At 38.9% G+C, this 14,241-nt stretch overlaps 1 protein-coding gene across 1 annotated transcript in view; it reads left to right on the top strand.

The window, feature by feature from the left end:
• Positions 1-14,241, top strand: part of clcn6 (chloride channel 6) — a 47,863-nt gene extending 33,622 nt beyond the window's left edge. Inside the window, exons 18-23 of the mRNA XM_030055688.1 lie at positions 202-388; positions 5,649-5,809; positions 8,709-8,865; positions 9,768-9,875; positions 10,214-10,339; positions 11,978-14,241. Coding sequence (XP_029911548.1) covers positions 202-388; positions 5,649-5,809; positions 8,709-8,865; positions 9,768-9,875; positions 10,214-10,339; positions 11,978-12,058 — 820 coding nt within the window. The 3' untranslated portion in view covers positions 12,059-14,241. The remainder of the gene's footprint in view (positions 1-201; positions 389-5,648; positions 5,810-8,708; positions 8,866-9,767; positions 9,876-10,213; positions 10,340-11,977) is intronic.

Here is a 14,241-nt window from a genome sequence, read left to right on the forward strand (position 1 = left end):
TCTGCTGCTCATCCCACAAATGCATGTTCCTTACAAATGTGGCACCATTTAAAAGGGAAATAAACAGGCTTTCCAACTGTATAAAATGTATTGCCAAGAAGCATTGTTACAACAAAGAAATAATCTACCAAACACAAATTTCCTTACTTTTTGTGCAGTGTTTATTTGTCTGTTATGTGTCCTCTCCCTCAACCTTCAAAGGCTGACAGCCAGTGATATCATGGAGCCCAACCTAACCTACGTCTACCCCCATACCCGGGTCCAATCTCTGGTTAGCATCCTGCGCACCACTGTTTACCATGCATTCCCTGTCGTCACCGAAAACCGTCAGAACGAACGGGACTTCATGAAGGGCAACATCTTGGTCAGCAACAACATTCGCTTCAAGGTAGGCCCCATGCCATTTTATATTTTTAGCTGACTCTCCCCAGTGGGACTTACAATGAATGGGGAAGAGTGCAGAGTCCTATCCAAGGACACTTGACTACTGATGAACACACTAACCTTGGGGTTAAGGGAACAGCTCTGCAGTGACTGCACAGTGCCGTGCCATCCCACAGCCACATTCTTAGACAACAGTGGGAAAAGTTGTACTACAAAAGTATGAGCATTGTGGCCTCACAGCAAGAAGGTTCTGGATTTGAATCTCGGTTGGAGTTTGCATGTTCTCCCCTTAATTGTGTTGGTTTCCTCTGGGTGCTCTGCTTTCCTCCCACAGTTTGTAGCAGTGTTTTTCAGAGCCGTCCTTGAAGGTCTTCCAGGGGGTCCTCAGCAAAATGAGGAATAGTTTAAGTGCATGAGAAAATTTCAATGCTTGTGAAATGCACGTGTATTTAAACACAATAAATCTGATCCTGCATTGCTGATCTGACCTTTAAACATATATTATAAATATAACTAATTAAATAAATTGTAATGGATTAATTAAATTAATTAAGATTAATTAAGATAGAATTCATGGCTAATTTTTTTTTTTATCATTTCCTGTCAATTTTTTTACTAATTTCTTGGTACTTTTCGGATAACTTAAAATGTACACTGTTTATAATCATTTAAATTATATAATTAAACATCAGATCAGTCATGATGGATTGATGTCAGATTTCTTGTGTTTAAATGCTTGTGAAAAAAAAAAAAATTCTTGATGTAAGGGTTCCTGTAGAGAAAAACGGCCTCAAAAGGGTGTCATGGCTCATGGAAATCTGGGGGTCTAGAGCATGTGGAAATTTGAAAATCCCTGCTGTAAATATGTGCAGATCAGGTCAGCTGAAGTCTCTAATTTGTGTAAATGATGTCTAAGCGACCATTGCACATGACACTGAAGGCCTGCCTTCTCTTGGCTACATCATAGCTTCTGGCCCCACTACTTAAAATACACACTGTACTGTATGTGGTCATATTTACAGCATTTATGTCTTATAAGATTCAGAGCAAAACATAATACATCCACTCTGTCAGTGACAACAGATCGGCAGGAGCAAGGGCCCATGCATGGACCAAACAGGACCATAATACAATAAATAACATGCGAATGAATAAATAAATATATATACATTAAAGCTCTCAAATTCACAATGCCTGGCCCTTATCTAGTTGCCACTGTCAGCAGCATTTAGAAGCCTGATGGTTGAGGGAATAAAAGAACTGGAATATCTGTTTGTTTTCCTCAGGGAGGGACTATATCCTGACCACATTCTCCTGACTTAGAATGTGGTCAGGATATAGTCATAAAGTCATAAGGATATATAAAGAATTTATATTTTATGTCCACATGTTGTTTGGCAGATATGATTAAAATACTGTTTCTGGCCATATTGTTGAATTTCAACTGGATTGAAAATTGTCATAATGTTACAGTCACCTAAACTTTTTATGCAAGTAAGTAAATAACAGTTACAGTGATAACAATAACTGCAGCTTAATAACTTTGGAGAAACTGAGTAAAGGTGTACCCAGTCACTCAACGTGCCATTCTGTCTAAGTTTTAATTCTGATCCGTTGCTAAATTAAATTAATCTGTTTTTAAATTAAATCAAAAATCACAGCCAAAAATGATTGACTTCTTTGTAGTTCTTGGAGGCAAAAATGTTGAACATGTCCTGGTACAGATCTGGACCATTTTTCATATCTCTGTGACTAATGGTGCAGTGGGGCCAGGTCTTTGACTTTTAGGGGCCTATTACAGTATGCCCTACAGGCCAAACAGCACCCTTCTTTGTATCCATGAGTCAAGGCAATCATGGGACTATGTATGAGCCAAATGAGGGAAAAAAGCAATCAATCTGTGCCTGAAAGATTGGACAGCATAAATGATAATAATATAAATAATAATAATCATGGTAAGCCTCTCGCTCCTTTTTGTTAAGTAATCAAATGGGGACACAAATAGGTATCACCTAACTTCAAGGGGCCATGCACCAAAAACTTTGAGAATTAAGGAAGGAGGTATGAAGTACTTGCATCTGTCTGTCAGTAGAGGGAGATCAAGCACTGTGTTTAGGAGGGCTAACTCCAGCCTGCTGGAAATGTGTGATAAGCAGAGCTTACTGGAGGCAGTTGTGGACCACGTATACAACCCCACTGTTCTTCGTTGTCCTCATTTGCTATGTTCTCTCCTGCATGGAAGGAATATCACATCAGATATATTTTTAATAATCTGGCAAATCAGTATTTATCAGCAAACATCCACATTTCATAGAACAGAAAATATTATATTTTAGATTGCTAGTGTTCGCTCTTCAATACAATACACCCAGCAGCAATTTATTTCAATAAAGTTCCGAATTTTAGAATTCTTACAACTTTCTTCCTCTCGGTTGTGTGGTAGAATTGCTGATACCAAAAGCTGAGATTTTTAAGTATGCCAAATTTACCATTAAACCCTTATGATGTTCCTTGGCCAGTAAGGCAGACCACATTCATTTGCCCAGTTTTTGAATAGAATTTGTGAATATTTTTTCAGTTCTTCAGCTTAGTTTGGCACATATTGCTTCAATAATCAAATATTACTAAGTTATTATTAAGTACAAGTTAACATTGTAAATTCTACTAGTGCATTTCAGTTACCTACAAGTGAAGACCCTGATGCCACCAACTGGATGCACTGACTTGCTTGTGGAACCACTTAACTAAATAAATCAATTGATTAAATGAAAAGAACCTACCCTGTGTTGTTTCTGCTAACAGGTCAAGTGAATCACAGTGATGAGTTTTATAACACATCCCTTTAATTTTAGTTTCAAGGATTTTTTTGTATTGTTATTATTTATTTTATTATATTTTTTTATGTGAAAGATGAAAAACATTTGAAAAATTAGATATTGTCCAGGCCTCTCCTCTAAAACAATGATCTTAAAGGACCACACCAGTGATTTTGCATGTTTCCTGTAATATCTACAAAATGTATAAACTGCTAATCTTTTCCCAAAGCAAGCAGTCATATTTTAGAACTCTGATTCTTCCTACCTTTTATCCAGCCATTGGTTTCCATTCATTCCACTAAGATATGAACATGGTTTAATTTATACGTACAATTTAAGAGGCATGAAACTTTCTTCATATCAGTATTCCATCATCCATAATAAAGTCGTCCACATTAGTTTTCCTAAAAGCAGCAGCACTGTTGTGTTTTGATGACTTGAAATTGGCCGGAGTGAAACGCTCCCCAGGGAAACATTCTGATCAGTTCTGTGGTTTAAGAATGGTGAAGTTGTTAGCCACAGAATCAGAACATTATGAGGTTGATGTTTCTACCAAAAATTCATATTTAATTGTAACATGTTTTGAAATCCTTTGTATCGCCACTTCATTGAGAAAATGTTTTGTTGCATTATAAAGTGTGGGTAAACTGTAGTAAATGCGGTGAGCCCTCAAAATTACTGGTATGGTCCTATAAATGTGGACATACAGTACAGGCCAAACGTTTTGACACACCTTCTCATTCAATGCGTTTTCTTTATTTTCATGACTATTTACATGGTAGATTCTCACTGAAGGAATCAAAACTATGAATGAACACATGTGGAGTTATGTACTTAACAAAAAAAGGTGAAATAACTGAAAACATGTTTTATATTCTAGTTTCTTCAAAATAGCCACCCTTTGCTCTGATTACTGCTTTGCACACTCTTGGCATTCTCTCCATGAGCTTCAAGAGGTAGTCACCTGAAATGGTTTTCACTTCACAGGTGTGCCTTATCAGGGTTAATTAGTGGAATTTCTTGCTTTATCAATGGGGTTGGGACCATCAGTTGTGTTGTGCAGAAGTCAGGTTACTACACAGCCGACAGCCCTATTGGACAACTGTTAAAATTCATATTATGGCAAGAACCAATCAGCTAACTAAAGAAAAACGAGTGGCCATCATTACTTTAAGAAATGAAGGTCAGTCAGTCTGGAAAATTGCAAAAACTTTAAATGTGTCCCCAAGTGGAGTCGCAAAAACCATCAAGCGCTACAACGAAACTGGCACACATGAGGACCGACCCAGGAAAGGAAGACCAAGAGTCACCTCTGCTTCTGAGGACAAGTTCATCCAAGTCACCAGCCTCAGAAATCGCAAGTTAACAGCAGCTCAGATCAGAGACCAGATAAATGCCACACAGAGTTCTAGCAGCAGACCCATCTCTAGAACAACTGTTAAGAGGAGACTGCGCCAATCAGGCCTTCATGGTCAAATAGCTGCTAGGAAACCACTGCTAAGGAGAGGCAACAAGCAGAAGAGATTTGTTTGGGCCAAGAAACACAAGGAATGGACATTAGACCAGTGGAAATCTGTGCTTTGGTCTGATGAGTCCAAATTTGAGATCTTTGGTTCCAACCGCCGTGTCTTTGTGAGACGCAGAAAAGGTGAACGGATGGATTCCACATGCCTGGTTCCCACTGTGAAGCATGGAGGAGGAGGTGTGATGGTGTGGAGGGGCTTTGCTGGTGACACTGTTGGGGATTTATTCAAAATTGAAGGCACACTGAACCAGCATGGCTACCACAGCATCCTGCAGCGACATGCCATCCCATCCAGTTTGCGTTTAGTTGGACCATCATTTATTTTTCAACAGGACAATGACCCCAAACACACCTCCAGGCTGTGTAAGGGCTATTTGACCAAGAAGGAGAGTGATGGAGTGCTGCGGCAGATGACCTGGCCTCCACAGTCACCGGACCTGAACCCAATCCAGATGGTTTGGGGTGAGCTGGACCGCAGAGTGAAGGCAAAGGGGCCAACAAGTGCTAAACACCTCTGGGAACTCCTTCAAGACTGTTGGAAAACCATTTCAGGTGACTACCTCTTGAAGCTCATCGAGAGAATGCCAAGAGTGTGCAAAGCAGTAATCAGAGCAAAGGGTGGCTATTTTGAAGAAACTAGAATATAAAACATGTTTTCAGTTATTTCACCTTTTTTTGTTAAGTACATAACTCCACATGTGTTCATTCATAGTTTTGATTCCTTCAGTTAGAATCTACAATGTAAATAGTCATGAAAATAAAGAAAACGCATTGAATGAGAAGGTGTGTCCAAACTTTTGGTCTGTACTTTAGGTGTTTGGGTGGGTCAGTGTATCCTGATGTATAAATTTGGGTCAACTTGCAAGTCTACCCTACCAAAACCATTACATTAGACTAAACCTAAACTTTACTGTTCCATATAGAAATCCAGTGTTGTGTCGCGTGCCTCAGAGCAACGGCGGCGCTCCCAATCCATGAAGTCCTATCCATCCAGTGAGCTGAGGAACGTTTGTGACGACCAGGCTGTTGTGGTGGAGCCTGCTGAGGAAGGAGAAGACATGCTGCAGCAGATGTTAGAGAGGAGGTACTGTAGGACACACACACATTTGTTAAACACAGCTTTACTAAGATCACTAAAACTAAGATTTGATTACTTCTCTCAATTCTGTATGCCGACAGTGACACAGTATTCAAAATTTTGCCCTTGTACACCACCAACAGTGGATTTGAAATGGAGTAACCAAGATGATACGTAAGTGCAGAAATTCAGCTTTAATTGAATTGGTTAAATAAAAATATGGCATTAACCATTTAGGAGTTGCAGCCAGTTTTATACGTAGGCACTCCATTTTCAGAGGCTCAAAAGTAATCATTATTCCATGACAAATTGAGAAAATAAAAGGTCAGGAGTTCATTCCAAGTGTTTGCATTTGCATTTGGTAGCTGTTTATCAGAACCCTGAACATGTGATCCAAAGAGATCCATCATTTGGTTCAAAAAGCAAATAAAATCTATCAGACAGATAGCAACAAAGGAGTGACCAAATCTGTTTGGTGTATCCTGAAAAAGAAGGAATGCACTGGTGAGCTCAGCAACACCAGAAGGCCTGGAAGACCACGGAAGACAACTGAAGCGGAAGGCCGATGAGTTCTTTCCCTGGTGAATAAAAACCCCTTCACAATGTCTAGGGAAGTCAAAAACACTCTCGATGAGGTAGGTGTATCATTGTCCAAATCACAGTCAAGAGACATTTAAGAGAAAATAAATGCAGAGGGTAAACAGCACTAAAAACCACTGGTGTCACTCAAGAACAGGAAGGCCGGCCAGATTAGACTTTGCAGCAAACATCTAAAAAAGCCTGCCTGATTCTAGAACAAGGTTCTCTGGACAGATGAAACAACCAGAATGATGAAAAAAGCAAAGTGTGGAGAATGAAAGGAACAGCTCATGACCCAAAGCAGAGCACATCATCTGTCCAGCATGGTGGAGGCAGTGTTATGGCATGAGCATGTATGGCTGCCAGTGGAACTGGGTCACTACTGTTTATTGATGATGTGACTGCTGATGGAAGTCACAGGATGAATGCTGATGTTTATAGGACTATACTGTCTGCTCAGATTCAGCCAAATGCCACAAAACTGATAGGACGGAGTTTGACAGTGCAGATGGACAATGACCCAAAACTCACTGCGAAAGCAATCCAAGAGTTACTGAAAGCAAAGAAGTGGAATATTCTTCAATGGCCGAGTCAGTCCCCAGATCTCAACCCAGCTGAGCTGCTTTTCACCTGCTGAAGACCAAACTGAAGGCTGAAAGACCCACAAACCAGCAGCAGCTGAAGGAGCTGCAGTAAAGGCTTGGCAGAGCGTCTCAAGGGAGGAATTTGGTGATGTTGTCCATGGGTTCCAGACTTCAGGCAGGCATAGACAGCAAAGGATTTTCCTCCAAATGTTGAATATAAGCCTTATAATTAGAGTTATGTATGTTATATATAGTTTGTCCAATTACATTTGAGCCTCTGAAAATGGGGTGACAATGTATAAAACTGGCTATAATTCCTAAACAGTTAATGCCATACTTTTGTTCAACTCCTTAAATTAAAGCTGAAAGTCTGCACTTCATCTTGATTACTCCATTTCAAATCCACTGTGGTGGTGTACAAGTGCCAAATTATAAATATTGTGTCACTGTCCAAATACTTATGGACCTAACTGTATATTAATAAAATAATGATAGAAACATAAATGATGACATTACTTTTTGTTGGTAGCTTGTCAAACTAATGAATACATCAGTTAGTAATTTGTGATGAGCCTTTGGCCTCATTTTTTGCACTTTATAGACTAAATGACCAATTAAAAATTAAATTAATCAGCTGCTATCAGATGTCAATATTTATCTCCTAAAACCTTGCATTCTGGTGGTATTTTCCGGAGCTGCCTCATATAACATTCATATTTGTAATGAACCACTGTGTAGTTTGCTTGGAAGAGGACTGAGACAACCGATCTGTAATAAAACCTAGATTGCTGATGATGTAATAAAAAGCAAAGCCACCACAACGTCATATTGGTACAACCAACTAACACTTTGCAACAGAATCATTGTAATCACTAAATCTATCATTTGTAGGTCCTCAGTTGAAGTGTTCTCCTTTAAATGATTTCTCATTTATGATACAGGTAATGTCTGCTATGAGCATTACTGAAGGAAAGAAAAAACACACATTGCATTTTTAGTTTACCTTTATTATTAACAGTTAACATTTGTCATCCCAGTCATTGCACAGACAGAGCAAAAGCAAACTGTAAATTACTTGTAAAACAGTTAATAAATTGGTTTTACCTTGTGTCATTAGTATTATGAATATGTCTAACTAACATAGCAACTAGATCTGCCAGTTTTTAGTATTTAAATTAACACTATGCTAGATAATTGTTAACAAAAGATTGAGACAATCTCCAACCTTTATCAGTTTAAGATATTAATACTAGTAGATGATAACGAGTGTCTCAGACGGATAGCCATTAGCAAACAAGGTAGTTTGTTTACAGATGGAGGAGACATTCTATAAAAGGCCATTATTACCACTGGACAGCAAAACCATATACAGATATACAGGTTAATATAATGTCATATCAGTACACATAAATTTGAAGCTAATGTTAATATCACCTGTGGATTGTTTTCACACTCCCTTTGGTGTTTTTTTTTTTTTTTTTTTTTTTTTTTAATAACTTATGCTGTGCATATTCTGCTATATTTGGGTCTACCAATATGGCAGCTAACCCATTTCTGGTGGCTTCAGCCTTAGTAAGCAGTCGATTATTATGTTATCCATCCAGAGTATATTAAAGCTCAGTGACTAAGACCCACATTTATACTGTGTAGTTAGTTGGTGCCCACTGTGTTTGATCTGGCCAAGTGAGCTACACTAAAGGAGTCATATTGGTCTTTGTTGTGTTTTTCTTGTCCATGTGCAGATATGCGCCTTACCCCAACCTGTACCCTGACCAGTCCCCCAGTGAGGAGTGGACCATGGAGGAGCGCTTCAGACCCCTAACCTTCCATGGCCTCATCTTACGATCTCAGCTGGTCAACCTGCTTATTCGAGGGGTTTGCTATGCTGAGAACCAGTCAGTAAGGCCCTGTTTCCACTTGGCATTAAAATGCATCTCGGGAGATCTGATCACAAATACACATACATAATTTCCATTTGGAAATACAAAATGCATAGTTTTTTTTTAGTCGAGACAACAGGCATTTAACAAAAGGAGACATCCCTGCTCATTCTAGCCTCATTTGAATGCGCTGTCAATTACTTATGTATATATTTCACATAATATTTTCATAACATAATAGCATAGCATAAATGTTTTAACTTGAATGTTTGAATGTGCAAGCAGGCGAGGACTCTTCCACAGTCGCAGCTCTGGTGTGTGTCAAAAATTAGAGATGAAGTTAAAAAAAAATAATAATAAACACAGAGGATAGTGAAACTTTTATTTATTTTCACTTTTAGTTTTATTCCGTTTTATTCAGGCAGGATATTTTTTCTATTTTATAAGTGACAGGTCAGGCCGGTGTTGGGTTTAAAGCATGGGTGTTGGGCTGGAGCCATCCTCACACAGGACATCAGTTGAATAGGCAGTGCTTCAGTGCGTCCTGGGACACATTCCTATCTATACTTAAAATGCAATGCAGACAAAAGCATCCCAGTCCACTTCCAAATGTGGCCTGAGTGATTGGATCTCAAGATGCATTGAGTACACATTGGGTGTATTTACACTTGTACTTAGGGCTCTCCATTTCATCTGGGAAGCATGTTAGTACAAGGTATAAACATGGCCTAGGTCACATATACAGTATTTGTATGCATGCATACTCATGAGTTAAACACCAGTTGGTCAGCCTTACACACTTAGAAGTGAGGTTTTGAAATAACAGTGTTGACTAGGGTTCAACCAATAGTTTTTTTTTTTTTTTAAGTGATAGTTTAGATTCTTACATATTTTAATCGTCATTTTTTACATCCAACACAGAGTGCCACTCAGCCTAGATTGTCCTATGCAGAGATGACCGAAGATTACCCACGTTACCCTGACATTCATGACCTGGACCTGGCCTTGCTCAATCCCCGAATGATAGTGGTATGACTCATTTGGTCAAACATATGTAGAGTACTGGTTTAATTGAAATAATATTGGAAGGCTAAGGTTAAGCTGCAGTGGTCTGGGTTTGAATCCGGCCCAGTGACTGTTTAATAAAGAAGAAATGTCCAAAATAATCTTAAAAAAAAAAAAGAAATAAGATTGTGATTTGAAATGTCAACAAGGACTGTTGATATTTTTGATATTATCCAAAAAAAAAGGATTACAGGATTACACAGAATATAGATGCATAGTTACATAGAATTTTAAGATATCTAACTTTGCTGTTCTATATGACTTATGATGTTGTTATAATTCTCCAATGACCCTGTTCCCAGGACGTCACACCCTACATGAATCCGTGTCCCTACACTGTGTCGTCAAACACCCACATTTCCCAGGTATTCAACCTGTTTAGGACCATGGGGCTGCGACACCTACCTGTGGTTAATGCTGTGGGAGAAGTAAGTGGTAGTTCCTCAGGAATCTCTTACCAATTCTGTTGTATTGAAGCTGCTAATATTTATACTGTTAAGCAGTATATTCATATTTCACTATTTTCTTGCATAAACCTTCCATAAAAATACCACTACACAGTGCTTCCCCTTAATAAATCAGGTGTCATTTTTTCCCAGTGTTTCTGTTCTCATGTTGTAATGTAGTTCTTCAAATGTGTAATTAGCTACCTATTATTTCAATTAGTAGCACATACCTTGTTACTTCCTTAGCCTCCTGCCATTGAGGTGGACTTCCCCCATTTAACATTCTTAAAATAACCCCCTTAATCCCTTAAATTTGTGAAATAAACAACATTGTATTTGATGATGCGTAGTAGAAAAAAAAAGGTATTAATGGTAGAATTATTATCTCTGTGCTGGTCTTCAGTTCCAGCAGTGGCTGGCAGGAGCCTGAAATGTGTGTGAAATGTGTGATGGAGGTGAGCGGACTCACCTCCACTAACCCTTTTAGTGCTCTGAGGAAAGTTGTTATTTTTTCCTCCAGCATGTGTAGATGTATTCAATGAGGAAAGCAAACAATAGCAAACTCAAGCAAGCTGCTTCTCTATTGGCCCTTTTCCATTAGTATCTACTCGGCTCGACTCGGCTCAACTCGGCTCGACTCTACTCGCCTCGACACGGTTTAGGTGGTTTCCATTACAGTTGAGTAGCACCTCGCCGTGGGTGGAGTCGTCATAGCAAGGCGGCGCACCGTCCAGCTCCCTCTGGATTCTTTGGGCCGCCACCAAGCTCAGAAAAGTCTCCACGTCTTTGTTTGACCGCGGTAGCGGTTTGCTTGCCATTTTCCGACTTTGACAACTTCACTGACGATCAATGTGCACGGCCGCTGTTGCCGTTTTTTTTTTTTTTTTTTTTAAATGTCGGGTTTTGTTTTCGTGCAGGAGTCGCTCTCGTCACTCCCTGTCCAATCAGTTGCCTGCACGGCATTAATGTCACATTTTCAGCTCGACTCAGCTCGACTCAGCTCGCTTGGAACCCCGGCTGAGTAGGTGCTAAAATGGGACCTGCTAGCAGGTACTACGACCTAATGGAAAAGCTCTTAAACCGAGTAGAGTCGAGCCGAGTCGAGCTGAGTCGGGCTGAGTAGGTACTAGTGGAAAAGGGGCATATGTGGTCCTCCTTTGAGTGGATTAAGTTGCTAATTTGTGTCAGCTGGGGGGAAGTCTACCTCAATGGCAGGAGGCTAACAGTTAGCATGTGGAGCATCCAGCCAGTATCCAGCACTCAGTAACAATGGGAGGAAGTCCTACAGAACAGCTGGGGGGAAGTGAAATGATATCTACTTTTTCAAAATGGGTGAACTGCTCCTTTAATTTGGACCTTAAAAGGCCCAACTTCAGATACACAGTCTCAGAATTTTTGTATTGAATCAAAAATGGTCTGGTTTGGATTGGTCTTTGATTTCCAAATTCTTCTCACATTCAATTCCAGGTATCATTAAAAAAAAAAAACGTAACAAGTCTTACTTTTTTTTTTTTTTTTTTTTTCAAAACCTGCAGAGTTTTCCCTTGTCTTTCTCTAGTGTGCAGTGGATTATATATTATATTTTGTCTAACTTGACACTTACTTTGTTGTCTCTTTCAGATTGTTGGGATAATCACAAGACATAATTTAACTCACGAGTTCCTCCTGGCCAAACTCCGACAGCACTACATCACTGTTTAACCTGAAGTTTTGAGGTCTTTCCATCCTTTAAACACCATTTTAGTTTTACCTGGTTCTGAGCCTTTGTCTCTGTCCTTTCCCAATGCATGTATGCACTTCCACATAGATGCAGTATATACACAACCGCATACACATTCATTATAGTACAATGGGAACATGCCTCCTTGATAAGTGATATCTTTCAGGTATATTTTGCTTGGGAACAACACTTCACTATTCCACATGCATACTAGCAGTGATGTCCAGGAATAGTCAGCCTTTAGCATTAACTGCTGTGAGCATCCACTGACATAACTGGCAATTGGGCTGATTCATACCAGTATCAATAACTGTAACAATAAAGTTACATGCAAAAAGCAGGACCATGAAGACAGAAATGAGTCAAAATACCTAAGTTTACTTTTCTGAAAAAGCCAATATAAATACATGTATTTTCTACTAAAGTGGAATTGCTTCAAGAGGTCACTTTTTTTCTTTACTCCTATCATAACTGTATCTTTCTGTTGACAGTATCTGACTTTGCTTTATCATTTTTGTCACTGTAGCACTTTTATTTTAGACTGTTACTTGTATGTTTTTTCTTATGTAAGTGGCATATACACTCAGTTGCCACTTTATAAGGTCAACCTGTGCAATCTAATACAATCAAATCCAACTGTTTTGCCATAAAGTTTACTGTTATGATGCCTATAATGCTTAGGTTCACTTTTTGCCTCAGTAATAGAGGTGTTCATTCACTTCTATGTTTGGCATTGAGGTCATAGTCAGTGGTGCTGTTGGACTGGACTGCATTTTATTGATAGATGTTTCTAATATGCTTTCCCCCCCATGTATATAAATAGGGAGGACAAAACAATAGAAACACCTCTCAATATGATATAATCCAGTGCCAGACCTCTGCAAACTACAACCTCAATAATAAACAGAATTGAATTTACACATTCTCCAGAATGTCAGCACAAACTTAAGATTATAAACTTTATTAAATGGTAGAATTTATGGCAGAGCTGTTGCATTGAACTGCATTAGATTGTAGAGATGTACCTAATAAAGTGGACACTGAGTGTATATACATGTATATATTTGCACTTAAACCAGGTCACCGTCCCATTGTGACCTACGACTACTACATTTAGCTTGGTGATCATGTCAGTTTATTTGGTGATGAGAAAAACAGTTCTAACCAACTTAGAAGTCTGTAATTACACTAACCAGTTTATTGCACTTGTAATATATAACGTAAAGTATGTGGGGCACAAATGTATTAACTGATGTTCAGCCAAAGTGTTAAAGGGGACTGCATATTTGACAATCTTGGGGTATATTGACCAAGATTTTTTGATTGTGTAATTTTGGGCATTTAAAAGGGCAAGCAAGGGAAAAGGACTAATATTTTAGTTTTCAAAACTTTGCAGTCCTCTACTCTTAACCTTCTTGCAAAACAGAGTTTTTTTGGTCAGTTGATCTAGCGCATAATTTCATGGTGACTTCCCAAAACAATGATGTGACTCAAAGTAGCAGCAAGAGAAAAATGGTCTCCAAACTTGAATCATATTATCAGTTACTAGAATGCAAGCAAAAGGAACTGTTTTTTGATTGAGGCAAAATTCAATATATGTTGATTAATAGGCCTCCGAAGTCATGTCATCATCAGTCTCTGATGTGTTAACATTTGCAAGTCATCTAATGGGTTTTTTCCTAATTGCTTCAAAATAACTTGACATTTGGAAATTGTATTGAAATGACTAAAGAATTTTTTTCACCCAATTTTGACCTGAAAGGAATCAGTGTAATTTTAGATCCATTCAAGTGGTTAGCCACTTGTAAGTAAGTAAGTAAGTAACATTTATTTGTATAGTACTTTTCACAGAGAAAGCTCACAAAGTGCTTTCCAGGATTAAAAGGAAAAACAACAAACATGATTGCATTCAAACAACAAACATGAGTGCATGCAAACATACACACAAACAAAATAACACATTAACAGCAAGTCGGGTGTCACGTCAAAAGGAACACCTGCCTAAAGAAATAGGTTTTAAGGTGCTTTTTAAAACTGACAACAGATGCTGCAGCTCTCAGGGTCTGGGGGAGGGCGTTCCACAGTCTAGGTGCAGCTGACTCAAAGGCTCGATTTCCACGAGTTCTGAGTCTAGTGCGGGGAACTGTCAGCAGGTTGTGGTCAG

This window comes from Myripristis murdjan, chromosome 7, assembly GCF_902150065.1.
Source record: "Myripristis murdjan chromosome 7, fMyrMur1.1, whole genome shotgun sequence".
NCBI lineage: Eukaryota > Metazoa > Chordata > Actinopteri > Holocentriformes > Holocentridae > Myripristis > Myripristis murdjan.